The sequence below is a fragment of the Amphibalanus amphitrite genome, unplaced genomic scaffold (genome assembly GCF_019059575.1).
Source record: "Amphibalanus amphitrite isolate SeventyFive unplaced genomic scaffold, NRLGWU_Aamphi_draft 000176F_arrow, whole genome shotgun sequence".
Taxonomy (NCBI): Eukaryota; Metazoa; Arthropoda; class Thecostraca; order Balanomorpha; family Balanidae; genus Amphibalanus; species Amphibalanus amphitrite.
In genome coordinates, this window is record NW_024881671.1 from 660,795 (window position 1) to 685,419 (window position 24,625).

General features: G+C 55.5%; 1 protein-coding gene and 1 long non-coding RNA gene across 13 annotated transcripts in view; one reads left to right on the top strand and one right to left on the bottom strand.

The window, feature by feature from the left end:
• LOC122383895 overlaps positions 1–11,572 on the top strand; it is a 71,829-nt gene extending 60,257 nt beyond the window's left edge. For both annotated transcript variants that reach the window (XR_006256916.1, XR_006256915.1), the window contains exon 5: positions 10,942–11,572. This is a non-coding gene — a long non-coding RNA (uncharacterized LOC122383895). The remainder of the gene's footprint in view (positions 1–10,941) is intronic.
• The window catches only part of LOC122383893, a 148,438-nt gene that overhangs the window by 56,083 nt on the left and 67,730 nt on the right, over positions 1–24,625 (bottom strand). For 9 of the 11 annotated variants that reach the window (XM_043370739.1, XM_043370741.1, XM_043370742.1 and 6 more), the window contains 29 exons: positions 21,397–21,591; positions 20,721–20,912; positions 18,413–18,583; positions 18,086–18,205; positions 17,110–17,928; positions 15,744–16,061; positions 14,711–15,325; positions 14,209–14,529; positions 12,990–13,952; positions 12,684–12,814; positions 12,219–12,426; positions 11,680–11,997; positions 10,474–10,797; positions 9,865–10,194; positions 9,263–9,586; positions 8,820–9,146; positions 8,358–8,687; positions 7,803–8,117; positions 7,207–7,530; positions 6,558–6,893; positions 6,047–6,370; positions 5,517–5,840; positions 4,918–5,247; positions 4,380–4,697; positions 3,786–4,121; positions 2,954–3,601; positions 2,309–2,638; positions 1,853–2,176; positions 1,224–1,541 (listed from right to left, as the gene is read on the bottom strand). In XM_043370739.1, coding sequence (XP_043226674.1) covers positions 1,224–1,541; positions 1,853–2,176; positions 2,309–2,638; positions 2,954–3,601; positions 3,786–4,121; positions 4,380–4,697; positions 4,918–5,247; positions 5,517–5,840; positions 6,047–6,370; positions 6,558–6,893; positions 7,207–7,530; positions 7,803–8,117; positions 8,358–8,687; positions 8,820–9,146; positions 9,263–9,586; positions 9,865–10,194; positions 10,474–10,797; positions 11,680–11,997; positions 12,219–12,426; positions 12,684–12,814; positions 12,990–13,952; positions 14,209–14,529; positions 14,711–15,325; positions 15,744–16,061; positions 17,110–17,928; positions 18,086–18,205; positions 18,413–18,583; positions 20,721–20,912; positions 21,397–21,591 — 10,233 coding nt within the window. Of the gene's footprint in view, positions 1–1,223; positions 1,542–1,852; positions 2,177–2,308; positions 2,639–2,953; positions 3,602–3,785; positions 4,122–4,379; positions 4,698–4,917; positions 5,248–5,516; positions 5,841–6,046; positions 6,371–6,557; positions 6,894–7,206; positions 7,531–7,802; positions 8,118–8,357; positions 8,688–8,819; positions 9,147–9,262; positions 9,587–9,864; positions 10,195–10,473; positions 10,798–11,679; positions 11,998–12,218; positions 12,427–12,683; positions 12,815–12,989; positions 13,953–14,208; positions 14,530–14,710; positions 15,326–15,743; positions 16,062–17,109; positions 17,929–18,085; positions 18,206–18,412; positions 18,584–19,938; positions 20,110–20,720; positions 20,913–21,396; positions 21,592–24,625 lie in introns of all 11 variants that reach the window. The other 2 variants (XM_043370740.1, XM_043370743.1) reach the window with 2 other exon arrangements.

The window sequence follows — 24,625 nt, forward strand, 5'->3', positions numbered from 1 at the left end:
TATTACCACCAAGTGAATATTTGTTGTTATGTCGCAATCGCGGTGGTGTAAGGGGTGAGATGCACTATAACATAATCGTTGTCCAAGAGGCCGCAGGACCGGGTTCGCTTAACTTTGGTATTATCATGCATTTGCACCTTGTTTTTTTATATTTCTTTTCGAATGAGGATTTTAAGTACGCTTTGTCCCTCTCCTCTAATGATTAAATATCCCATGTCCTGTAAATACAAATAAATAATGATATGCTATCGCTGAAATAATTTTTAAAGCAACTAGGAATGCCTAGCCTCAAAGCATTTAGCGTTTAGGTAAACAAGCTTTATCGAATTATGTTTCCATATTTACAATAGGAATCTTCTGAATTGCGATTCATTTCTATATCAACCATGTACGGACAAAGTTGGGAAAGATCTCTCGGCAGTAATTATTAGCAATATGTCTACCAACCGCCGGTCCTCTAGTTTTAATAATAGTGCTATATGTGACAGCGATTGCTAGTTTGTCTCGTTATTGCTTGGATTCAATGTCTGCAATCGAATCACTATCGAGTATTTTATAATGCCGGAGCAGATAACAAATACACTTACACGAGAATGAAATTAGATGCCTACCTAAGTGGTTGACCAATATCATAACATGTAAAATGACTGCAAAACAATAACGAACACGAAATTGGTACAATAGAGCACAAATAAGCAATTAAAAATAAAGAAGGCACGAGTACAACATTAGAAATTAAGCAACTAGACTAGTTAAATAGTTTGGCTATAGCATAGGAAACTGCATTGTTGAAAGACAAAAGACTGCAATCAGCATTGTTGGCTTGTCTTGAAATCCTCGAACTCTTACTTACTGTGCCGCTGAAAGACCATTAAAATCATCGATACCTATTACCTGTATACGATAACATCGATATTCAAGAACACTTCATGCAAATAGTGCTGACATGCAAGCATGACGTATCATGTGTACATACAGCATGCGTGCAGGCAACAAATGCCATGCTTAATACAAATTTTGACTATTCGCCAGTCATGCCCTTACGATTCACACAACACTGAAAGCAATTTGACGTCAAAAGCCCAATGACTCACATTGGAATCATTTGGCTGACTGGACATGCTCATAGCACAGCTGGGATTGACTGGACGAATAGTCGGCGGGCGGCCGCCACGGGGCGGCCACGCGCCACCGGCAGGCAGACAAGTGGGGGCTGTACTCACTCAGCGGGCGCGGACGGCAGCCGGAGAACGGGTCGCCCTGGTAGCCCTCCAGACAAGAGCACTGCGCCTGGTGGTTGACCACGCGGCACTGGGCGTTGGCGCCGCACCGGCCCGGGCACGGGTCGACGCACTTGGTGCCGACGCAGGCCAGGTGGGACGCGCAGTCGGTGCTGAGCAGGCACTCTGGTCGGCAGTTGGGCGGCGCTCCCAGGAAGCCGGGCAGGCACGCGCACGACGCGCTGCCGCCCTGGTTGCGGCACTGCGAGTTGGCACCGCACGGGTTCGGCTGGCACGGGTCCGAAGGCTCCGCAGGGGTCACTGTAACGGCAAGGAGCCATCGTCAGCGCCTGTGGCCCACACCGCTGCTTTTGTTCACGGGAATTCATTGGAAAAGTTGTTATGACCTGGATTTACCTAAATCTTTGAGGTTTTAAGGTGAGAGAAAAGCGCGCTGTAGCTAGTATTGATCGTTGACAAGTATGCATGGAATAGTTGCCTATGAATTAGGGAGGTGAGAATGATTTCACTGATGCCATTCACTTAAGTGACAAATTGGTTTGCGCCTTCAAAAGCCGGCAATTCATTAAACCGCATGTGCTGTTCCATTTGGTCCCGCTCCACCCACTCACCAGGCGCGAGCCTGCACGACTCGTACGGGTTGCCGGAGTAGCCGTCCAGGCAGTCACACAGCGGGTTGTGGTTCTGCACACGACAGCGCGCGTTGGCTCCGCACAGGCCCGGGCACGGGTCGACGCACTTCTGAGCGACGCACGCCTTGCTGGAGGGGCACTCTGCGTGCGTGACACACTCGGGCCGGCAGCCGGACACGGGGTCGCCCTGGTATCCGGCCAGGCACGAGCACACGGCCACCAGGCCGTTGTCTTTGCACTGGGCGTTGGCGCCGCACGGCGATGGTGCGCACGGGTTGGTGGGGACGGGCTGACGCGGTGGCGCTGTGGAATGGAGAGACCGGTGATTAGCGCTGGCTGTCACTTGAACGACAAATCAAAAGCCATATAAAGGTATGTCGAAAGGCAAATTTAATATTATACGTCTTTCCCAATAACGATAGTAGCGTAGCTTACTTGTGACTGGGATGGGTCGGCAGAGCGAGAATGGGTCTCCGGTGTATCCTTCCGGGCAGGAGCACATGGTGATGTGGTTGACCACCGAGCAGTGGGCGCCGCTGCCGCACGGGCCCGGACATGGGTTCAAGCACTTCAGGCGCACGCAGTTCTTGTCGCGGGGGCAGTCGTTGTCTAGCACACACTCGGGCTGGCAGGAGATGTACGGGTTGCCGAAGTACTCGGGGATGCAGACGCAGATGGCTAGGCCGTCCTTCTCCCTGCACTCGGCGTTGGCGCCGCACGGGGACGCGCTGCACGGGTCGACCACCACCGGCGCCGTCGGAGCGGCTGTGAATCAAGAACAGACCCGTGATGATAAAGGCATTATTTTTTTAAACGATGACATGTTTGTGGCATTTCCGTCGTGTTTGCTGCCCTCATTTTGAAATGCACATAGTAACATTTATTATTATGGGTATGTTATGGGTATGTTATTATGGGTATGCTCTTACTGGAATCTTATAGATTTCCAAACGAAGAAGGAGGATCGCCGGCGCGTTTTCGACTTAATGATCAGGCATCCTTTGATGGCCATATCTTTGCAAATGAATAATCGGTTATAATGTCACAATATAATAATTTGGCCATTCTTTGTCTTCTCACCTGGGGTGGCCTTCAAGATGCAGCCGCTGAACGGATCTCCCGAGTAGCCGGGCTTGCAGCTGCACACCGGGTTGTGGTTGACCACACGGCAGATGGTGTTGAGGCCGCACACGTCCAGGCAGGCGTCGCGGCACTTTTGGCCGATGCAGGCGTGCAGGCTGGAGCAGTCGGAGCTGACGACACACTCGGGCCGGCAGTTGGGCGGCGTGCCGATGTAGGACGGACGGCACGAGCAGATGGGTCGGCCGCCGGCGTCCCGGCACTCGGCGTTCGGTCCGCACGGTGACGGCCGGCACGGGTCCTCGGGCGTGGCCGGAGTGACGGGCACGGCGCGGCAGCCGGCCCACGGGTCGCCGCTGTAGCCCGGCAGACAGTGGCAGATCGGGTTGTGGTTGATGATGCGGCACTCTGCGTTCTGGCCGCACACGCCCGGACAGGGGTCGATGCACTTGTAGCGGGCGCAGGCCTCTTTCTGCGGGCACTCGGCGTTGCTGGTGCACTCGGGCTTGCACTCGACGTATGGGTCTCCGCCATACGGCTCCAGGCAGGAGCAGACGGCCACCGTGCCGCGCTCCGTGCACTGGGCGTTGATGCCGCACGGAGACGGCGAGCAGGGCTGGACCACCACCGGTTGAGTCGGCCGCGCCGCTGGGCGAAAAGGGATATTTATTATCATTTCTATTTATTGTCAGAATATAAATGTTGACAGAAAATCAATACTGGGATTATGCTTTTTATTTACAAAGGTACGGTAACGAGAAATCAAAATACTTATGTCGTCAATGAATATTCTGTGCATCTTTAAACTTCTCAACTGGTCTGTATAACTTACGTGCAGGGGTACGAGGCGGTTCGTTGCACGCGACGAAGGGATCTCCGGTGAGGTAGGCGGGGCAGTAGCACATGGCGACATGGTCCACGACACGGCACTCGGCCCGGAAGCCGCAGACGCCCGGACACGGGTCTCTGCACTTCATGGCCTCGCACGCCTTGGAGCGGTCGCAATCGGAGTTGGTGGTACACTCGGGCTTGCAGCCTTCGTACGGATTGCCGAAGTAGTTGGTGCGGCAGCTGCACACCCCGAGGCCGTTGTGCTCGCGGCAGTCAGCGTTGGCACCGCAGCGACCCTCATAACAAGGGTTCTGCGGGGTGGCCGGCGGCAGGGTCGCTGTGAAAGGGATCATCAGCGTTAGCAAAATAGCCCAGCTAGGCGTAAAAACGTAGTAAAAATGTTCATTCGTGGCTAATGCTCCACTATTTAACGAGTCTCTAAAATTCGATGACATGATAGTACGACTAGGTTCAATGTCAGATGTTTCCCATAGTGCCTCAACAACTCGCTGAAGCGGCCCTGCAACCATCTAAGGACGCCTTGCCACAAGTAAAATAGCTGGAGATGTTCAAGTGGCCCTCGTTATCGCCTTACTCTGTGGCCTAAGACGGCATTCGACGAATGGATCGCCCGTGTAGCCGGCGCGACATGTGCACACAGGCGTGTGACTGGAGACACGGCAGTCGGCGTTGGCGCCGCAGTGTCCCGGGCACGGGTCGACACACTTCTCGCCCACGCAGGCCAGGTAGCTGGCGCAGTCGGAGCTGACCACACACTCTGGCCGGCAGTTGGGCGGGCTGCCCAGGTACTCGGGCAGACACGAGCAGGTCGGCCGACCGTTGATGTCTTTGCAGGTGGAATACGGGCCGCATGGGTTCGGCTGGCAGGGATCTGTGACGACCAGCTCCGTTTCTGGAAGGGTGTGCATAGCATGCGGGATTCCGAAGCAAAAAGCGTGTGGGAACAGTACACAGGTGCATACAACATGCATAAAAACCTAAAAGAGACAGCAAAAAAAAAAGCTGAAAGTGACTGAGAAGTGATTCCAGGTCTTTACATGGTCATGAAACGGCAAACTGTAAAACATGTCCATGGCAACTTCAATTAAGCCCGTTTCGCGTGTTCATCTTACGTGGCTTGATGACACAGCGAGCGAAGTAGGGGTTGCCCTCGTATCCGGTCTGACATGTGCAGACAGGCTTGTGGTTGACGACGCGACAGTCAGCGTTGATACTGCACACGCCTTCGCACGGGTCGACGCACTTCTGGCGCGCGCAGGCCCTGCTGAGACTGCACTCGGAGTCGGTGACACATTCGGGCCGGCAGCCCTGGGTGGCATCTCCGTGATAGCCGGGCAGGCACGAGCACACGGCCGCCCCCTGGCGCTCCGAGCACTGGGCGTTCGATCCGCACGGCGACGGGATGCACGGATTTCTCGGCCTCTCTTCTTGGGGCGTTGGTCCTAAGGAAATGACGAGGTTTAGCATTCTGGTGGCGCTTGCATTCGCCAAAAGTTTTATATCATTGTGGAAGTACATTTAGTCCTTTTTTCAAACGTTACGCTAATGGTACGAATAACATAGGTGAACACTTTCAGAGCGGCATAACTTTTCCCTTGATACAGCGTTTCCGTCAACAGTGTTCCGTCCGTCACAACTATCTATCAACAACTACAACTTTAAACGATTATTGAGGAAATTCTTATGAAGTAGGGACAGCTTGTTTGCTTACTCGTTACGGGCACTGGTCGGCAGAGCGAGAATGGGTCTCCGGTGTATCCTTCTGGGCAGGAGCACATGGTGATGTGGTTGACCACCGAGCAGTCGGCGCCGCTGCCGCACGGGCCCGGACATGGGTTCACGCACTTCATGCGCGCGCAGTTCTTGTCGAGCGGGCAGTCGCCATCGAGCACACACTCGGGCTTGCAGCCCTCGTACGGGTTGCCGAAGTAGTTGGTCAGGCAGGTGCAGACCGGCAGGCCGTTGTTGTTGCGACACTGGGTGTTGGCGCCGCACGGCGTCGGGAAGCACGGGTCCGACGGAGGGGGTGGAGTGGCTGCGGGTGGGAGGTTCGCTCAGCATGTCATCCCCACTTACTATTTTTAATTTAGGAATTATGCATAATTGAGAGATTGTAATCAGACATATCTACAATTGAAAAATGTATGCCAGAGAAAGACGGCGTCATTTTAAATGAAAAGTTAGCGCCGTTATCAAAAAGAACACTGAAAAGCAATTATCAAAAATAAAATGTGGACGTACTGCGCCTGATGGCACATCCGGTGAACGGATCGCCCTCATATCCGGTGCGACAGCTGCACACTGGGCTGTGATTCCGCACTTTGCAGTGGGTGTTGACGCCGCATGAGCCTTCGCAGGGGTCCACGCAGTGCTGGTCCATGCAGGTCAGCGTCTTGGCGCAGTCAGAGGGCACCAGACACTCTGGTCTGCAGTTGGGTGGCACCCCGAAGTAGCCACTCTCGCACGAGCACACCGCCTGGCCGTTGTGTTTCTGGCACTGCGAGTACGGTCCGCAGGGGTTCGGCAGACACGGGTCTACCTCGATTGCAGGTTTCGGTGTGGTCTCTGGAGGGGAAAACAGGAAGGGTGTAAAGCTTGTCTTTATATTCTTCTATTTTTTCAATTTTATTCAATATGAGGTCAACTGAAACAGAACCTAGTTTGTATCATCATATGGGCTTTTGGTCGTTACATTTGATTTGAAACAATGTAAAAAGCTGGCGCGCTTCCAACGCGCTAAGCAATAACGTACGAGGGATAAGTCGACATCCTTGGTTGGGGTTGCCGGTGTAGCCTGGGACGCAGTGACAGACAGGGTTGTGGTTCATGATCTTGCACTGCGCGTTGGATCCGCACACTCCAGGGCACGGGTCGATGCACTTCTGCAGCGCACACGCCTTGTCCAGCGGGCAGTCGTCGTTGGAAGTACACTCGGGCCGACAGCCGACGATGGCATTGCCCTTGTATCCGGGCAGGCAGCTGCACACTGGCACTCCGGCGTTGTCACGGCACTGAGTGTTGGGGCCGCACGGCGAAGGTTCGCAGGGCTCACGCTCGGGTACGAATACCGCCGGAGCTGTGGGTCGCGCTGCAACAGGCACCCGCATAATCCCAACATCAGTCTACCGTAGACAGGCACTAGGCAGAGATAGAAGCGACAGAAAGACAGTTTTAAGATTGCTTGGAGGGCGTGACTGATAAATATCGTAAGCGCATCGGTGCAACACACAAGGACGTGTTGAAGACAAGAGTACATGCAAGCAATTTGATGGAATGGTAATCATACGTCTCGCCAGCAGAAAGTAACTGAATAATCAACAATGAATTCAGGACCAAGACGTGCTTGAAATAAAAAAGGTAATAGTTCAGGTAGGCTTCGGGCGGGGTGGAAAAGAGCTTACGCGTGATGGGTTGCGGCGTGCAGGCGGTGAAGGGGTCACCCTGGTAGCCTTCCGGGCAGTAGCACATGGCCACGTGGCTGTGGACGCGGCACAGTGCCGACGGAGCGCAGATGCCCTCGCACGGGTCGATGCACTTCTGGTTCTCACAGCCCTTGTTGCGCGGGCACTCGGCGTTTGAGACGCACTCAGGCCGACAGCCCGTGTATGGATTTCCGAAGAAGTTGGAGAGACACGAGCAGACGGCGATGCCGTTGTGCTCGCGACACCTGGCGTTCGAGCCACACACTCCAGGGTAGCAGATGGCCTTTTCAGGCGCCGGAGTTGCTAAAAAAAAAGAGACGCGACGCATTAGCGTCAGTTTCACCTACCTGTTGGTGAGCAGAATACCGGTGAGTATATAGACGACTTAGACAATATGTTGGACATACATATATCACACCTATTTGGTCCTCACAACACGATAACCTTTCTTATGCTTCCCTATAAAGGAAATGATGAATATGAATTAGGTGGACATAACGCAGCCCTGAAATACCCTCGAAGTCGCGAAAACTATGTCGATGTTCCAAAACCGTCGACCAGATGCGAAGACTCACTGATTGGAATAGCTGTGCAGCCCTGGAAGGGATCACCCTGGAATCCAGAGAGGCACGAGCAAATTGGAACGTGACTCCTAACGCGACACTCTGCGTTGACGCCGCACTGGTCGTCGCACGGGTCTCGGCACTTGTTTCCGACGCAGGCCAGGTGGCTGGCGCAGTCTGCGCTGACGACGCACTCGGGCCGGCAGTTGGGCGGGCTGCCCTGGTAGCCCTCAAGGCACGTGCAGGCAGCGCCACCGTTATGCTCCCGGCACTGGGCGTTCGGTCCGCACGGGGTCGGTGTGCACGGACTGGTTACAGCCTCCGTAACTAAAACACAGGGTCACAGTGCACATGCAATGAGGGTCATGCCGCAATGCTGTCATTCATCGTCATGCAAAACAGACATCGAAAGAATGATAAAGAAGGTGCATAGTACAACGGAAGAAGATGAATGGTCAAGTGAACAGGTTGTTCACTGTTCAGTGCACTTTTCTAATCATTCAATTTCAGTTTCTATAGATTGAAAGAATAAGAAGATACACAAGATAAGACAGGTTGCGTGCATACCGGGCTGTGGCGAACAGCGCACGTAGGGGTCTCCGGTGTAGCCGAGCTGGCACGAGCACTCTGGCGCGTGGTTAACCACACGACATTCGGCATTGGCACCGCACGAGCCCGGGCATGGGTCGATGCACTTCTGGTTGCTGCAGGCCTTGTTGAGCGCGCAGTCGGTGTGCGTAACACACTCCGGCCGACAGCTGTACAGCGCGTTTCCGAAGTAGCCCGGCAGACAGGTGCACACGGGCACACCCTGGCGGTCTGCGCACTGGGCGTTGTCGCCACAGGGTGACGGCTGGCACGGGTTGATGTCGATTTGGGGCGTTTCAGTCGGTGCCTCTGTGGGGCGGGGTTCGTAAGGTAAGACCACTGGCTATGAAAACTGAAAGAAAAGTGATGTAACATATCAGCATGCATTTGTCAAGCAACATGCGGTGCATAGAATATTACAGAAAGATAAGGCATCCTTACGCGTAATGGGCTTCGGCTTGCACATGTCGAACGGATCCCCCATGTATCCCTCGGGACACGTGCATGATGTGACGTGGTTGACCACTCGGCATTCGGCACCCTGACCGCAAGGGGCCGGGCACGGGTTGTTGCACTTGTTGCGGTAGCAGTTCTTGTCACGGGAGCAGTCTGTGTCTACCACACACTCCGGCTTGCAAGAGACCCATGGGTTTCCGAAGTACTCCGGCAGGCACTTGCAGTCGGCGCGGTCGTCGTCGTCACTGGTGCATTCGGCGTTGGCTCCGCACGGAGATGGGTAGCATGGGTTTCGTGGCGGTGGCGGCAGCGCTAAAAGTGAGCGATATTGTCAGGGTGGTGTTGATGCTAAGTAATCATATCAAAAAGTAATAATATCAAATGATATGTTTTACATGTAAAGCGTGGGATAATATTGATGTTCGTACTTGGCCTGAGGACGCAGCCGGTGAACGGGTCTCCCTCGTAGCCGGCGACGCAGGTGCACACCGCGTTGTGGTTGTACACCTGACACTTGGTGTTGAGGCCACACGAGCCCTTGCACGGATCCGTGCAGCGCTGGTCGATGCAGGTGAGGTAGTTGGCGCAGTCAGAGGCCACCAGACACTCGGGCCGACAGTTGGGCGGCGAGCCGAAGTAGCCCTCGACGCAGGAGCACACGGCCTGTCCGTGCAGCTCGCGACACTGCGAGTTGGGGCCGCACGGACTCGGAAGGCACGGGTTCACATCGATGGCAGGCTTCGGTGTGGTCTCTATGGGTGACGTGAAGTGGAGAAAAGTTATTAGAAAGTTTCTGTTTTTAACTATTTTGCTTTCGAAAAAATCGTGGAGTAGCTTTTGCACAATGTTATTTGAGTCTAGGCGGTAGTTACGTTTGAATTGATATAAATGTATGCTTATTTTTTCATATCTATCCTGGTAACTTATGTGTTGTACGGCGCATTAAAAATATCTACGGAACCTTGCACTTTTACCGTGAGCCTGTTCATACAAGTGTGCCAATTAATTGCTCATCGCAACCCATACGTACTAGGGATGGGACGACATCCCTGGTTGGGGTTGCCAGTGTAGCCTGAGACGCAGTAGCAGATCGGGTTGTGGTTCATGATCTTGCACTCTGCGTTAGGTCCGCACACTCCAGGGCACGGGTCGATGCACTTCTGCAGACCACACGCCTTGTCCAGCGGGCAGTCGTCGTTGGAGGTACACTCGGGACGACAGCCGACGATGGGGTTGCCCTGGTAGTTGGGCAGGCAGCTGCAGACTCCCACCCCATTGTTGCTGGTGCACTTTGTGTTCGGACCGCACGGCGTGGGCTCGCACGGATCGCGCTCTACCTCAACTGGAGCCGTCGGACGAGCTGAAAACACGGCATGGACATTGGGCATGCAAAAGTACACATAGTGGTGCATTACCAGTGCTTTTGATGCAAAGACCGTTCTACGGTGAGAGTGCAGCATGCATACCTTTACCACTCTTCACCTTGATGAATTGAAAGATTGAGATATGATTACATTTTCAAGAGATTACAGATACGGAAACATATTCGAGACCGATAGTATTGACAAGGCAGAAAGACAGTTCATAGAAGCATACTGAAATGCGAACTCAGGCCCAGCAGGCCGAAGGTCATGCTCACGGGTAATAGGTCTTGGCGTGCAGGCGGTGAAGGGATCGCCCTGGTAGCCTTCCGGGCAGTAGCACATGGCCACGTGGTCGTGGACGCGGCACAGTGCCGACGGAGCGCAGATGCCCTCGCACGGATCGATGCACTTCTGGTTCTCGCAGCCCTTGTTGCGCGGGCATTCAGCGTGCGAAACACATTCGGGCTTGCATTGCACGTATGGATTGCCGAAGTAGCCAGTCAGACATTTGCAAATAGCAATGCCGTCCTTTTCCGTGCAGCGTGCGTTGTAGGCGCACACGCCCGGGTAGCAGACTGCCTGAGGCGGTGGCGGCAGCGCTGCAACGGGTACGACAAACCAGGGCTGCTGAAGGACCTAACTTCGCGAGTTTGCGGAGGAGGCACCAGCATTACCGATTCTATCTAAGAACATCCTTCCAGTCTCACACGACCTGATACCGACTCGCCTTACATTTGTTACAGGTGCGCCGGATGCCAAGCCGGAGACATTCGACTAAGACAAACTTTCGACACACACTGAAGACGACAAAGCACAAGGCAACTAATTTGGGGTTCAACACTGACAGCAAACAATGAGATGGCTATCAGTATCGGCGTGATCTCCCTGGATGACCCGGCTCGACGACGTCCCTAACCAATCAACGAAACGCCAGTTCCGTCTTAATTTGGATTGGAGCCGACTCTTTCGGCACCCTGCCTTCTGGTAAGTACGCCGAAACTATCTCTGACATGATGGTTACTACATACATACGCGAGAGATCGCCCATGCCCTTTTCACGGATCTGGTCGCCAGTATCAGAACTAGTGCAAACTTCCTCGAGTGAACTAAGACCAGTGCTAGTATAACCATGACTTTGTACCACGTTGAGCAGAAACTACCGCTATGACTCAGTGATCACTTTGCGCTGTCAATAGGGCAAGCGCTGCGAGCGTCCCTTCACCTTAGAACCACGTAACCAACCACCATATCACAACGTTCTCCCTGCTTGAAGGCAATGGGAGCTGTCATTAGCTTTTCCAGAAAATCATCTTAGAATTTACTTTCCTGTTCACTAATCAGACGGCTAGGTCTGTAAAGGGTTTATGTCAATAATCCAAGGCGTTACTACAAATATAAATGATCGCAATTCCTGCTGTGTGACTGGTGGTTGGCGCCGGGTCGGCTATCTACCCCGCCAGTGACAGCGGTGCGGTACTCACTCTGGGGCCGCGGCGTGCACTGCGTGAACGGGTCGCCCGTGTAGCCGCTGGGGCAGCTGCAGATCGGGTTGTGGTTGCGCACCAGACAGTCGGCGCCGACGCCGCAGCTGCCCGGGCACGGGTCGCGGCACTTCTGACCGATACAGGCCTGGTCGGCGCGGCAGTCCTGGTGGACCACACACTCGGGACGGCAGTTGGGAGGCCGGTCGATGAAGCCAGGCAGGCACGAGCAGGCGGCCCGGTCGCCGACCACGTTGCACTGGGCGTTGGCGCCGCACGGACTTGGTCGGCACGGGTCGACCGGCTCGGCAGGTGTCACTGTGCACACGATACGGGATCCGCGTCATTATCCGCAAACCGAGACAAACCGTCGATCCTGAACAACCCAAGGTTAGGTAATTGAGCCCGGCATGGCCGAAGAAACTATAAAATGCTGATAAGTAAATAAAGCAGTGAACGATATTAACCGTTTTAAGGTTTCAATACAAACTTTATCACCGAACATAAATGATGGTAACTTAACTGTTGAACTGACTTACCCGGCTGTAGCTGACAGGCCATGTAGGGATTGCCCTCGTAGCCATCGACGCAGTAGCATTCCGGCACGTGGTTTTGCACACGGCAATTGGCGTTAATTCCGCACGTGCCCGGGCAGGGGTCAATACACTTGAAACGGATGCAGGCCAGCTGAGGCGCGCACTCGTACGAGGTCTCGCACTCGCGCCGGCAGCCGAGACTCGGGTCACCCTGCGCCAGCGGAAATGCACTCGTTATTTATTGTTCACTATTGTTTTTCTCAGAAATGCACAACGACTCAAGAGAGCAACTATAGCTAGTGCCAGTTACAAAACCCGATTAATAATATACCTACAAGCGCTAGCTATGAAAAAAGAAAAAGATTCTGGTACAAGTCAATGAAAGAGCCATCTAGCTTCCACGTTTCTCAGTACTCCCTGTCAACAACAAGCTTTGGGTTTATATTAGTCGGCGTTTTCGCCACTGACCTGGTATCCGGGTAGGCAGGAGCAGACGGCCCGCTCGCCGGCCTCTCTGCACTCCGTGTTCCGACCGCACGGGTTCGGGTAGCACGGGTTGATGACAGCGACCGGTGGCTCCTTGTCCGGGGTATACGGCGCTGCAACGGCGGAATGCGAGGTCAAAACAACAGCTTTGTAAAAAAAACAGCTTTGTGATAAAATTATTCTAGTCTACTCGTATATTCAAAACGTGCTCAAGGTGTCAAGTTTTTTTTTTTTAAATAATTGCATTAAGTGCTCAACCACCAAACCAGAGGCATCATGTGGACTCACTTGTAACTGGTTTCAGCTCGCAGGACACGAAGGCATCTCCCTGGTAGTCCGCCGGGCAGTAGCAGTTGGGCACGTGGTTGACCACGTTGCACTGAGCGTTGGGGCCGCACACGCCCACACACGGGTCTCGGCACTTGTTGCGGAAGCAGGCCTTGTCGCGCGGGCACTCTGAGTTGATGACGCACTCGGGCTTGCACTGGACGTACGGGTTGCCAAAGTAGTCGTCGCGGCAGGTGCAGACGCCGTTCTGGCAGTCGGCGTTGGCGCCGCACGGGCTCGGCGAGCACGGGTCGCGCGGCTTGGGCCGCTCGGTGACCGGGAACGGTCGGCACTGCACGAACGGGTCACCCGTGTGTGTGCTCGGGCAGCTGCAGATCGGGTTGTGGTTGACCACCTCGCAGTTGGCGCCGACGCCGCACACGCCCTGGCACGGATCGCCGCAGCGCTGGCCGAGACACGCCTGGTGCGTGAGGCACTCAGAGTTGATGACGCACTCGGGCTTGCAGTTGGGTGGGGATCCGAAGAAGCCAGGCCTGCACGAGCAGACGGCCCGCGAGCCGACCTCCCTGCACTCGGAGAACGGTCCGCAGGGCGACGGCTGGCACGGGTAGACGGGCACGGCCGGCGTGACCGGCACCGGGCGACAGTACGAGTACGGGTCGCCCGTGCTGCCGTCCGGACACCGGCACAGCGGCTGGTGGTTGATGGTGTTGCACACGGCGTCCACGCCGCACAGGCCCGGGCACGGATCGACGCAGGTCAGCTTGTCAGAACAGACCCGGTTCGACGGACACTCGGACGAGACGACGCACTCGGGACGGCAGCTCACCAGCGGGTTGCCGAAGTAGTTTGTGATGCATGAGCAGATCGGGTAGCCGTTGGTGACCTTGCACTCGGCGTTTAGGCCGCACGGCGACGGTTGGCAGGGGTTGACAGGCGTCAGCGGAGGCGCAGGCGTCACCGCTGTCGGAGACGGAGAGTCTGGTCAGCTGAGTTTCGGCAAGGGTAGCTGGTAATGACTTTAAATTAACTTTTAAGCATTGGGAGGTGGAAAGCTTGAATAAATTTGAGCATCAAACAATATTGAGACAGTATTTATACAAAAAGTTACTGTTTCAGCGATTCTCACAAACAAGTACAGGCAATGGAAGAATGATCAATAGTTTTCTCATGGCTTTTGATTTTCTCTGACTGGAACGCCCCCGATGGCGATACTTACGGCGCAGTTTGCAGATGGTTGTTGGGTCTCCGCTGTACCCCTCCGGACAGGAGCAGACGGGCCGGTGGCTAACCACCTGGCAGTCGGCGCCCACTCCGCAGGCGCCCGCGCACGGGTCGCGGCAGTCGCGGTTGATGCACGCCTGCTGCGGCGGACACTCCGAGTTGCTGGTGCAGCCGACTGAGTAGCACGGCGTCAGCGGAGGGCTGCCCTGGAAGCCAGCCACGCACGAGCAAACGGCGCGGAAACCGTCGCTGCGACACTGCGAGTTCGGGCCGCACGGCGAAGGCACACAAGGCTCCACTTGCTGGTCGGGGATGACTGCAACGAGAAAGGCGGGGGCGTCAGATTCTGTTTGGGTTGTTTGCCTGCGCACAGCGGCATGCCATCTTAATACGTAATAAACACCATTAGCCCTGGCAACATCCTAAAGTTGAATGAGCTAGCTATGCAACACACACAAGAGATTCGTCCATCAGAAAAGGATGGGAGCCTGCCTCACCTGGTGGTCTGGTGATTGGCTCCGGGGCGCACTGCGTCATCGGGTCGCCAGTGTAGCCGACCGGGCACGTGCAGATGGGCGCGTGGTTCACCACGAAACACTCGGCGCCGACGCCACAACTGCCCGGGCACGGGTCGCGGCACTTCTGGCCGATGCAGGCCTGCTGCAGCGGACAGCCGGCGTCGTTGGTGCACTCGGGCTGGCACAGCACCAGCGGGTTGCCGCGGTAGCCGGGCGGGCACGAGCAGACGGGCCGCTGGCCGTTGTACTGGCAGTCGGCGCCCTGGCCGCACGGGCTCGGCGAGCACGGGTTGCTCGGCTGGGTCGGTCGCTCGGTGACTGGGAACGGTCGACACTGGGTGAACGGGTCGCCCGTGTAGCCGCGCGGGCAGCTGCAGATCGGGTTGTGGTTGACCACCTCACAGTCGGCTCCGACGCCGCACGAGCCGACGCACGGGTTGCCGCAGCTGTTGCGGATGCATGCCAGGTTGGAGGAGCACTCGGAGCTGACCAGACACTCGGGACGGCAGCCGTCCCGCTCCGTGTAGAACTGGCCCAGCGGACACGAGTCCGGCAGGGGACGCGGCTCCGGCGGGTCTGTCGGGCCGGGCACCGCTGTGGGTGAGAGACAAGGGCGCTGTCAGACAACTAGCTCCTTTGGTTGAAAATGGAGCGCACCTTTTGCGTGTTTTACACTTTTGCTTGATTTCCTGAAATCCAATCATTGTTTACGGTGAGCTCGTTTCACGTTTGGCTTAAGCAACATGTTGGACATTATTTTAAGCTTCCTTGATTTTGTAGCGTACTTTTCATTAAAAATATATGCATGATAAGCATGTCAAAATATTGTCACTTGAAAATGGAAGGAGCTAAGAGTATAGTCGTGCCCCTCCTTCGTTGACTCACGTCTCAAGAAGCACTGCTGGTACGGGTTGCCGGTGTAGCCGGCCGGGCACTTAAGCATGTCAAAATATTGTCACTTGAAAATGGAAGGAGCTAAGAGTATAGTCGTGCCCCTCCTTCGTTGACTCACGTCTCAAGAAGCACTGCTGGTACGGGTTGCCGGTGTAGCCGGCCGGGCAGGCGCAGACAGCACGGTGGTCGTCCACGTCGCAGACAGCCGCTACGCCGCAGGCGCCCTGGCACGGGTCGACGCACTTGTTGGCGATGCAGGCGAGGTCTTCGGCGCAGTCGGTGCTGACGCGGCACTCCTCGCGGCAGCCGGTCTGCGGCGAGCCGAGCAGGCCCGGCAGGCAGGTGCAGAGTGGCCGACCGTTCACCGAGGTGCACACCGTCTGGTCGCCGCACGGGTTCGGCACGCACGGGTCCGGCGTGCCAGACGGAGGCCGAACTGAAACATGCGCGCCATGCTGACCCATGCGCGTAAGGCGACCGTGCGGCCGGCCCATGCGGCGCCGCTACCCGGCGTCAGGCATACTGATACAGGCGACGGACAGACAGACGGGCAGGCAGGCGCCCGGGTGCGGTCTGGGCCGATGCGGGAGTGAGGTGCCATGGCAGAGACAGACCCAGAACTTGTGATGCCAACCCAGTCGCAAGAGGCTCTCAAACCGATTTATAGTTGTGGCAAGGTTCGCTTTTAACCCATTGCTAAATGTGCAAGATAGCTTTCAAAGGGCCGCAGTTCCAGACCGCACCCTAGCACGCAGACACTTGGAAGAAACCGCTCTGGAAACACGACATCGAATAGAAAGCAGAAGAGCTAACAGTGCACGTGTGACGAAGTCCACTCGCCGAAGATATGGCGGCGGCACAACCATGCGCATCACAGGCATGCTGGAGCGGGCCTCGCGGTAAAGCCGCGGGCCCACGCCCGGCAGATTCCACAATACAGGTCAGCGACACACAAAGGCAAGATCCTGCTCCTACGCTGACTGCAGCCCTCCTGACAGTGCTACCGACATGGCAGGCACACTAGGGTGCCCCAGGGGGGAGCAGTCGGGGAGAAGGGAGTGGGAGTGGGCGGACCATGCTCACTGCCGCTGGGTGCCGGTGCCCGGTGCAGTGGGGCTCATCTTCTCTGATCATCATCTCCTGCTCCTCCTCCCGAGCCGCCCGACCTCAGTCCGCATGCCAAACCACTGACTGTCGTTACCTGCGATCTCCGCCTGGTGCGCTGGTCCTCCTACGGTGTTGTGATGTGCCTCACCGCACAGCTCTCCCGGCCGCCGAGGAGTCGTCTCGACGCTCGGTGTTCACGTTGCCGAAATGATGTCGGCTCCAGAGCCGTGGTGTTTGGCCCGACATCGGTGTTGGTTTGAGGGTTGGCAAGGTGGTTGGGTAGGGTAGGTTTGGGATGACACAATAAATCGTACACAGGAACACATAACAACTGTTTTCACTGGGTAAGGGGTATGACACTATGGTGTCCCACTTACTTGTGGCCACCTCCTGGCAGAGAGTGACGGCGTCGCCGGTGTAGCCGCGCGCGCAGGTGCAGATCGGGCTGTGGTTCACCACCTTACACTCGGCGTTGATGCCGCATGCGCCAGCGCACGCGTCAACGCACTTCTGTGCGACGCACATATGCGTGGCGGAGCAGTCCTGGTTGACTTCGCACTCGCTCCGGCAGCCGAGCTGGCTGGTCGGGTTGCCGATCAGGCCTGGCTCGCAGGCGCAGCTGTACTCCCCGCCGGGCCGCGCAGTGCAGACGGCTCGCGGGCCGCACGGGTTCGGCTGGCACGGGTCGCGCGGACGGCACCCGGTCACCGGGTCGCCCGTGTAGCCCGGAAGGCACGAGCAGAGTGGCCGGTTGTTGACCACGTCGCACCGAGCGTTGGCTCCGCAGTCTCCGGGACCGCACTCGGCGACCACCAGCGCCTCGCAGCGCTGGTAAGGATCGCCCACAGTGCCATCGGGACAGTAGCAGGTCGGGTTACGAGAGGCGTCGCAGCGAGCCCCTCCCCCGCAAGGGTTCGGGTTGCACGGGTCACGCGGTGGCGAACAGCCGCGAATCGTGTTCGGGTCTCCGAAGAAACCTTCCTTGCAGGTGCAGCGATGGAAGCCGTACACCACGTTGCAGTTGGTGTTGGGTCCGCATGGTGAGGGCTCGCATGGACTGCGGATCGGGGTGCAACTCGTGCTCGGAGGACTGCCAGTGAAGCCCGGCAGACAGAAGCACACGGGCTCGTCGTCGACTTCGCGACAGCCGGTGTTGGCGCCGCACTCGTAATCGTCGCACTCGTTACCGTCGGGCACTGTTGGATGAAACAGTGAATGTTAACCAATGTCGGGACCATCATTCAGGCATATAAAGGAACAGTGACATGCAATTTTTACAGCATTATGGTTGATGTATGCTGTACATTGCATAGTGTTAGTGTGGTCTTGCTATTGTTGGCCCACGCTACTTACTGCACTTGACGAAGGGGTTTCCAGTCTGTCCTCTGGGGCAGGAGCAGATGGGGTTGCCCTGATCGACCTCGCAGATGGCTCCCAGTCCGCACGGGCTTGGGTCGCACGGCTTGTACGGAACTGTGTGGAGGTGGAGCATGATAAGTCAGTGGGTTTTATCGACAGCAGACTTATAATATTATCGACAAATAAGGACACGTGAAGTGTTATCTGTAATGTCACCAACATAATATAACAGGTCTCTGATGAAAGCAGATCTACAATAAGTCATCACGAGTTGTCAAGGCCTCTTAGCGCACAATGCCAGCACAAGACTGGCGTGCTCACCCTGGCAGCTGATTTCCGGATTGCCCTGGTAGCCAGACGGGCACTTGCAGACGGCGCGGTGGGCGATCACATCGCACATGGCGTTGGTGCCGCACTTGCACGGGTCCTCGCAGCGTCCGTTGATGCAGGCCTTAGTGCTGGGACACTCGCGGTCGGCGCGGCAGCCGAGCGCTGCGGGAACAGGGCGCTTAGCACGGGGAGGGGCGCGCCGCAGAGCCACCGGAGCCGGATTATGCAGTTATAAACTGGTGCCGAGATACTCAACGAGCAGGGTCAGTAACACGCCTGGATTCTGGTTACATTGTTATGGCCTCAAGACATCCGATCATAATATATGCATTGCTAGTGATGAAGAAGTAGTTTTTGTTATCATTTTTGTTAGGTCCATAGATATATTAGGTTCACTTTTTCAGTCAGACCATTCACAATAGTTACACCTATGAAGATCATTCTCTCATTAAAATATTAGCGTCAGTGACCAGTGTTACATGTTAGCTTAGTTTCGTTTTGCAAGTTATATTCAGTTTCACCAGTACCCAGCATGTCCACGGGGCTGCCATCTCGAACGTTCCGGGGAAATATCGAGCCTCGTCAGATAGATACTAAAAAGAGTTCCCCGCGACGAGCATCACCCTTCCTGGCCCTTCCGTCTGCTTACTATTAGGGGCGTAACAACTGCTCTTGGGGTCCCCAGTCTGTCCGGCGGGGCACGTGCACGTGGCCACGTGCTGCCTCGTGGCGCACCGCGCCGTGGGGCTGCACGGGTTCTCCACGAGACACGGGTCCATGCACTGTCGGTTAATGCAGGCCCTGTCGGCCGGACAGTCGCTGGCGGCCACGCACTGTCCGCCGTCGTCCACTGGAAGGGGCCGGCCGCTCGGTCAGCTCTCGGTCCCTCCACCCTCCCGAGCAGAGCTGAGCGAGGGATCTTTAGAGTTCAGAGCGCCCTATATTGTGGGCGTGTGGTTCTATACATGAGAACCGTATGAATGGCGATCCAATGCATATTTCATAATGTGATGTAGAGAATGCCATTTGTTAGATTTTTCATGCGAAGAAAGAAATGTTTCGCTATTTATCCAGTCAGCTCTGCTCAGGATTTTTGGCCTCTTGTAATAGAGATTGACAGACTTCATACAGAAGAAACGGTAAGGTGAAAAGTGGTTATAGAACAATTGCAAGGAAAGTCAGGTAAACTTCTTTGCAAACATTGTTAGGTTACACATACGTCGGAAAAGAGAAAGCCGCGACAAAGAGAGCTATATGTATACAGCTAGGTAATACCATAAGCATATATCTACAGCAGCCTGAGACAATTAGAACGTCACGGATAAAGATAAATGTTTCATCCACCACATAGAAATTATTTAGAGAAACAAAATTACACAAAGAAGGGCGGTGAGATTAGTAAATTAGAAGAAGACAGACGCGTGAAGGGAGCGTTGAGCTCAGTTGGGAATCGTCGAAGCTCCGACTCGTCTCCCACTGTGGGTTCCCAGCGTCTGGGCGTCGTTTACCCTGCTCACGTTTTAGGCAGTCGGGCCCGCCGTAACCCTCTGAACAGACGCAGCGCGGCGAGTTATTCTCGGTGACACAGCGCCGGTTGCCCTCGCAGCGCACCTCCGGACAGGGGTCGACGCAGTAGACGCCGGCGCAGCGCAGGTTAGACGGACACGTGGTGTTACCGCGGCAGCTCACTGGACGGCAGGGGTTAGTGGTCAGCCCCGCTACCTCAGACACGACGAACCGGCCAGGTGAGGGCACACCGCCAGTTGGTGAGTAGTTAACACCTGTTCAGTTTCACAGTTGGTGAGCTCCAGGAGGCGTTAGGACTGGTTAGAATTGTGAGTGGGAAGATACGGGACGAGGCTATGTCTGTTTTGCTGTCGTTGCTCTAGTCAGTCGGGACCTTCACCTCCATACCGCAGGCAACCCGGATGTCATCTCTACATTTTGTACGAATAGCATGCAAAGCGCCACTCCAGCACACATCACCAACCACAGCAATTCAACTGGCTCCGGGCTCGAAACGCGGCAAAGAAAAGTAGCATTCTCGGAACTAAGAGCATCATTGAAAAGAAAGAGAGACAGCAAGGCTTTGCAATACATTTAAACACTATGCGATTCGCAAATAAAATGTAATGCAAGATGCTTTGTCTTTTGTTTATGCGTTCTGTATGTCCAATGAAAAGAAGACCAAATGAAACAGTGCAACTTTGTATGGCTGCAATACTGCTGAGAGCGAGGAAAACGATAGACCATAGAGACACAGGCAGAGACAGAAGAAGACGTCGACAGATGTGCTTACTATTGGCGCATTCCACCTTGGGGTCGCCCCTGAGGCCCGCGGGACAGTAGCAGATGGGCTCGTGGTACTCGGCGCGGCACTGGGCGCCGCGGCCACACTGGGCCAACGGGCACGGGTCCACGCACCGGCCGTACATGCACGTCTTTGTGTTTTCGCAGTCGTACATGGTCTTACAGAAGTCGCGAGGACCGGCTGGTGTGGAGGCACAGGTCAGGTCAGGTCAGGGGCGTTCAAGCTGAGGCACATACGTTTGAAGGTGGATACCTACCTATACTTGTAAGCTGTCATCTAACACAACATGAAACGTTTCGGAGATCAGATGAATGGTTGCATGAAGAGAGACGTAAGGGAATTGTATCCACCAAAGCGGTACAACGTTCGTTTTACCACTGGCTTATCGCTTTGCATCAGCGTCTTATCGTTGATCGTCGAAGCTTATAGTAACAGAAGTACGGGATAAACAACATCACACAAATAATCATAAGCTGAAGCATAGCCCGGCATCTCCGTCTGCTGAATCAGCACATTGCCACTCGACGATGATGGAGCAGCACCCAGAGGATGCTAATTTGAAGCCCTGCTGAAAAAGCGTTGAAGCACAGTATGGGAAGGAAGAACCACTAGAATTGTCACTCTCTATTCTGGCACACTTGTTTTGTCGCCTTTGGTTACTCACGCTTGACACACTCGATCTGGGCGTTGCCGGTGAAGCCGAGCTCGCAGACGCAGAACGCCTTGTGGTTGGTCGGCCGGCAGAAGGCGTTGGCGCCGCACGGGCGCAGGCTGCACGGGTCCACGCAGACGCCCTGGTGACACGTCTCGGAGCGGTCGCAGTCGCGGTCGGTGCCGCAGCGGGGCCGCGGCGACGGCACTGCACGGCACGGGCTGAGGTCAACGGGCTGACCCGAACAGACGACAGGCGCGTGCCACATGCTGCGCCCGAGGGTCACCTTCACAGCAGGCATGGTAAATGTGGTATTGGAACACCGGGAACAACACTGCATAAATGTCAACAAAGAAAGTTATGATGTTGCATGTCGTGAAAGTGATTTAATGTTTAAATACTGCTGAATAAACGAAATGAACGATAAGGTAACGCGGTCGGGCATCTCATGTGACCTGTACTGCGGCGTGTGCCAATTTATGTGCTCACACATGCGAGTAAGCACGATTTGCAGTTGGATTTATGCTGCCAAAATGGCGTGCGTGTCTGAAACGCCACAGCGTCTCCAGCAAAGCGACGCCGTCTAAAATCATGCGTCCTGCATTCCTCGAGAAGAGCTGAGACTCGAATAGCAAACCACGATGCTGAATGGATCACGACAAGCTGAAGAGAAAACTGCCTAGCTAGCTGGAGCTACCGCGGCCGTAACGACATCGACAGCCGCCTGACGCTCACGACAGTCAGGCTCCCGTCCAGGCAGCAGGCAAAACGCATGCCCAGACGCGATCGGACAGCACACCCAAGCATTCCGTGCCGGACTGACCGTAGCTCCAGAATGCACGCTCCTCAGCGGCAGACCACAGACGTAGAGCACACCGTGCTACAGTGGCTAGAAGGAGAAATAGAAACCCAGCCCTGGCGAGACACAGCGTCTCGATAGTGAAGGAAGGTGGCGTCGGGGTGGTGCGTCAGGCGTCGGGTGCGTCAGTGCGTCAGACCGTCACCGCAGGCGGTTAGCGGACGGGCCGTGTCGTGCGGCGTACCTGGGTCACACTGTTTAGAGGGCTCGCCATCGAATCCGTCGGGGCACGAGCATATGGCCCGGTGGTTGATGACGTCGCAGCTGGCCCGCAGGCCGCACGGCGCCGGCACTGCGAAGCAGGGACTGCGGCACCGGCTGTCGAGGCAGGCCTCGCTCAGCCGACACTGATCGTCTCCGCTGCACAGTCCAGGAACTGCCGGTCGGCCAGCCAAAATCGATTAGAGGGACCAGTCCAGCATCGCGTGATCTCGCATCGCATAAAATATTCAAACTATTTTACAAATGGAATCGCGCCATTTCAAGAACTGAAATTCCGCTGGTAACTTCTGAGCATTTTTTGTGAGCGTGCTATTTTCGGAATCGGTAAGATTTGGAGACTTTATACCACGTCTCGTGATTCAACCGCGCGCCAATAGAGGAATTCTGAGAGCGTTGCTTACTGCGCGTGCACTGTCGCTCCGGGTCGCCGGTGTACCCGTCGGGACAGACGCAGCGGTCGTCGCGACAGCCGGCGTCCAGCCCGCACACGTTGCACGGCTGGCGGCACATCTGGCCGACGCAGCGCGTGCCGGCCGCACAGTCGCGGTCCGAGCGGCACTGGAGCTGCACGCAGCCGCGCGCCGGGTCGCCGGTGAAGCCGGCCGGACAGGCGCACACGGGCCGCCGCTGCTGCACGCGGCACACCGCCGACGCCGGGCACGCGTCCTCCGTGCACGGGTTGGCGCAGACGCGCTCTATGCACGACAGGTCGGGCGGGCAGTCGGCGCTGCGCCGGCAGCTGGGCAGCGGCGAGCACCCGGTGGCCGCGTCGCCGCCGTAGCCCGGCCGACACCGGCACGTGGCCACGTGGTCGACGCCGCGGCACACGGCCGTCCGGTGGCACGGGTTGGCCGAGGCGCGGCACGCGCTCACGCAGTCGCCACTGACGCACTCCTCGTCGAAGGCGCAGTCGGTGTTGCGCATACAGCCGGCTGCGGCGGAATGACGTGTGAGCCGGTGAGTCCCGGTGGACCCAAAACAGCAGTTTCTGCTACGATAAAATTCCTTCTTTTGTGACAATTGAAAATTTGGTCATTAGAAACTACACATGATCGGTCCAGAATTTTGCGCCACTGGTTTCAAAAGTGTGACTTTCTAGCATCCTGACTTTGATTAAATGATGCGTTGCGCATTAAAACAAAAACTTACTCGAAATAAAAGCGAGCTTGCGCTACTGGACTGGAGTGGTTATACCGTTTGTTCGGTTAGCGTGTTGGCGTTAGCGAGCGCACCTGGCAGGCAGAGTAGCAGCGGGTTCCCGTGGTAACCCTCCTTGCAGCGGCACTGCGCCACGTGGTTCTGGTTGTAGCATACGGCGTTGGTTCCACACGGGTTACCAACGTCGCAAGGAAACTGGCAGTCGGCATCCACGCAGAACTGCGCGTCTGGGCAGTCCGAGTCGGCCAGACAGCCAACTGGGCGAGCGGTCAACGGGTCAGGTCAGGTCAGGTCAGCAGTCAATGATGTCATGTCATGTAACAGGCAGCGTGGTTACAGGTTAGCGCAATCGTTGCTAAAATGATGTAAGTTACCTTCCAGCAATTGTTAACCCGCGCGGGGCTGGGGTCTCCAGCCGAACGCGCGGGGCTGGGGGGGGGGGGGGTAAATTTTACCCCCCCCCCTGTTATCTCCCAAACTAATGGTCCGATTTGGAAAATTCAAACGCCAATCGAAAGCTCTCATCACGAACTACTAAAAACATGTACTTAATTTAAAGTTTGAGGTCAAGGTCAAGGTCAGGTCAAGGGTACAAATTGCAAGTTTCTACAGTATCGGCCTTGCACCGTAGTTGCCGAAGAATGAAGTCATGGACTGAGACTGATCGCCCAAAACGTGTTCTTAGGCTACCAAGACAATATTCGTTGCATACCATATTATTCAGAGGTCAAGGTCAAGGTCAGGTCAGGTCAGGTCAGGTCACCAAAAAACAAAATATAGAAAAGGGCATGTGCGACACATGTTTTATGGGTCATTTTACTCATAGAATTCAATAGGCACACTCAATAAGTGATATGGACCACCTCTGGATGAATTTCAGGTCGAGGTCAGGTCAAGGTCAGGTCAAGTGAGGTCAAATTTTGAAGTTGGTTGTTAAGGCCTAAAAAGGTGTCTATCTGATGCAGTTTTTCACGGCGAATCGAATGGTGCTATTTTTGTTTC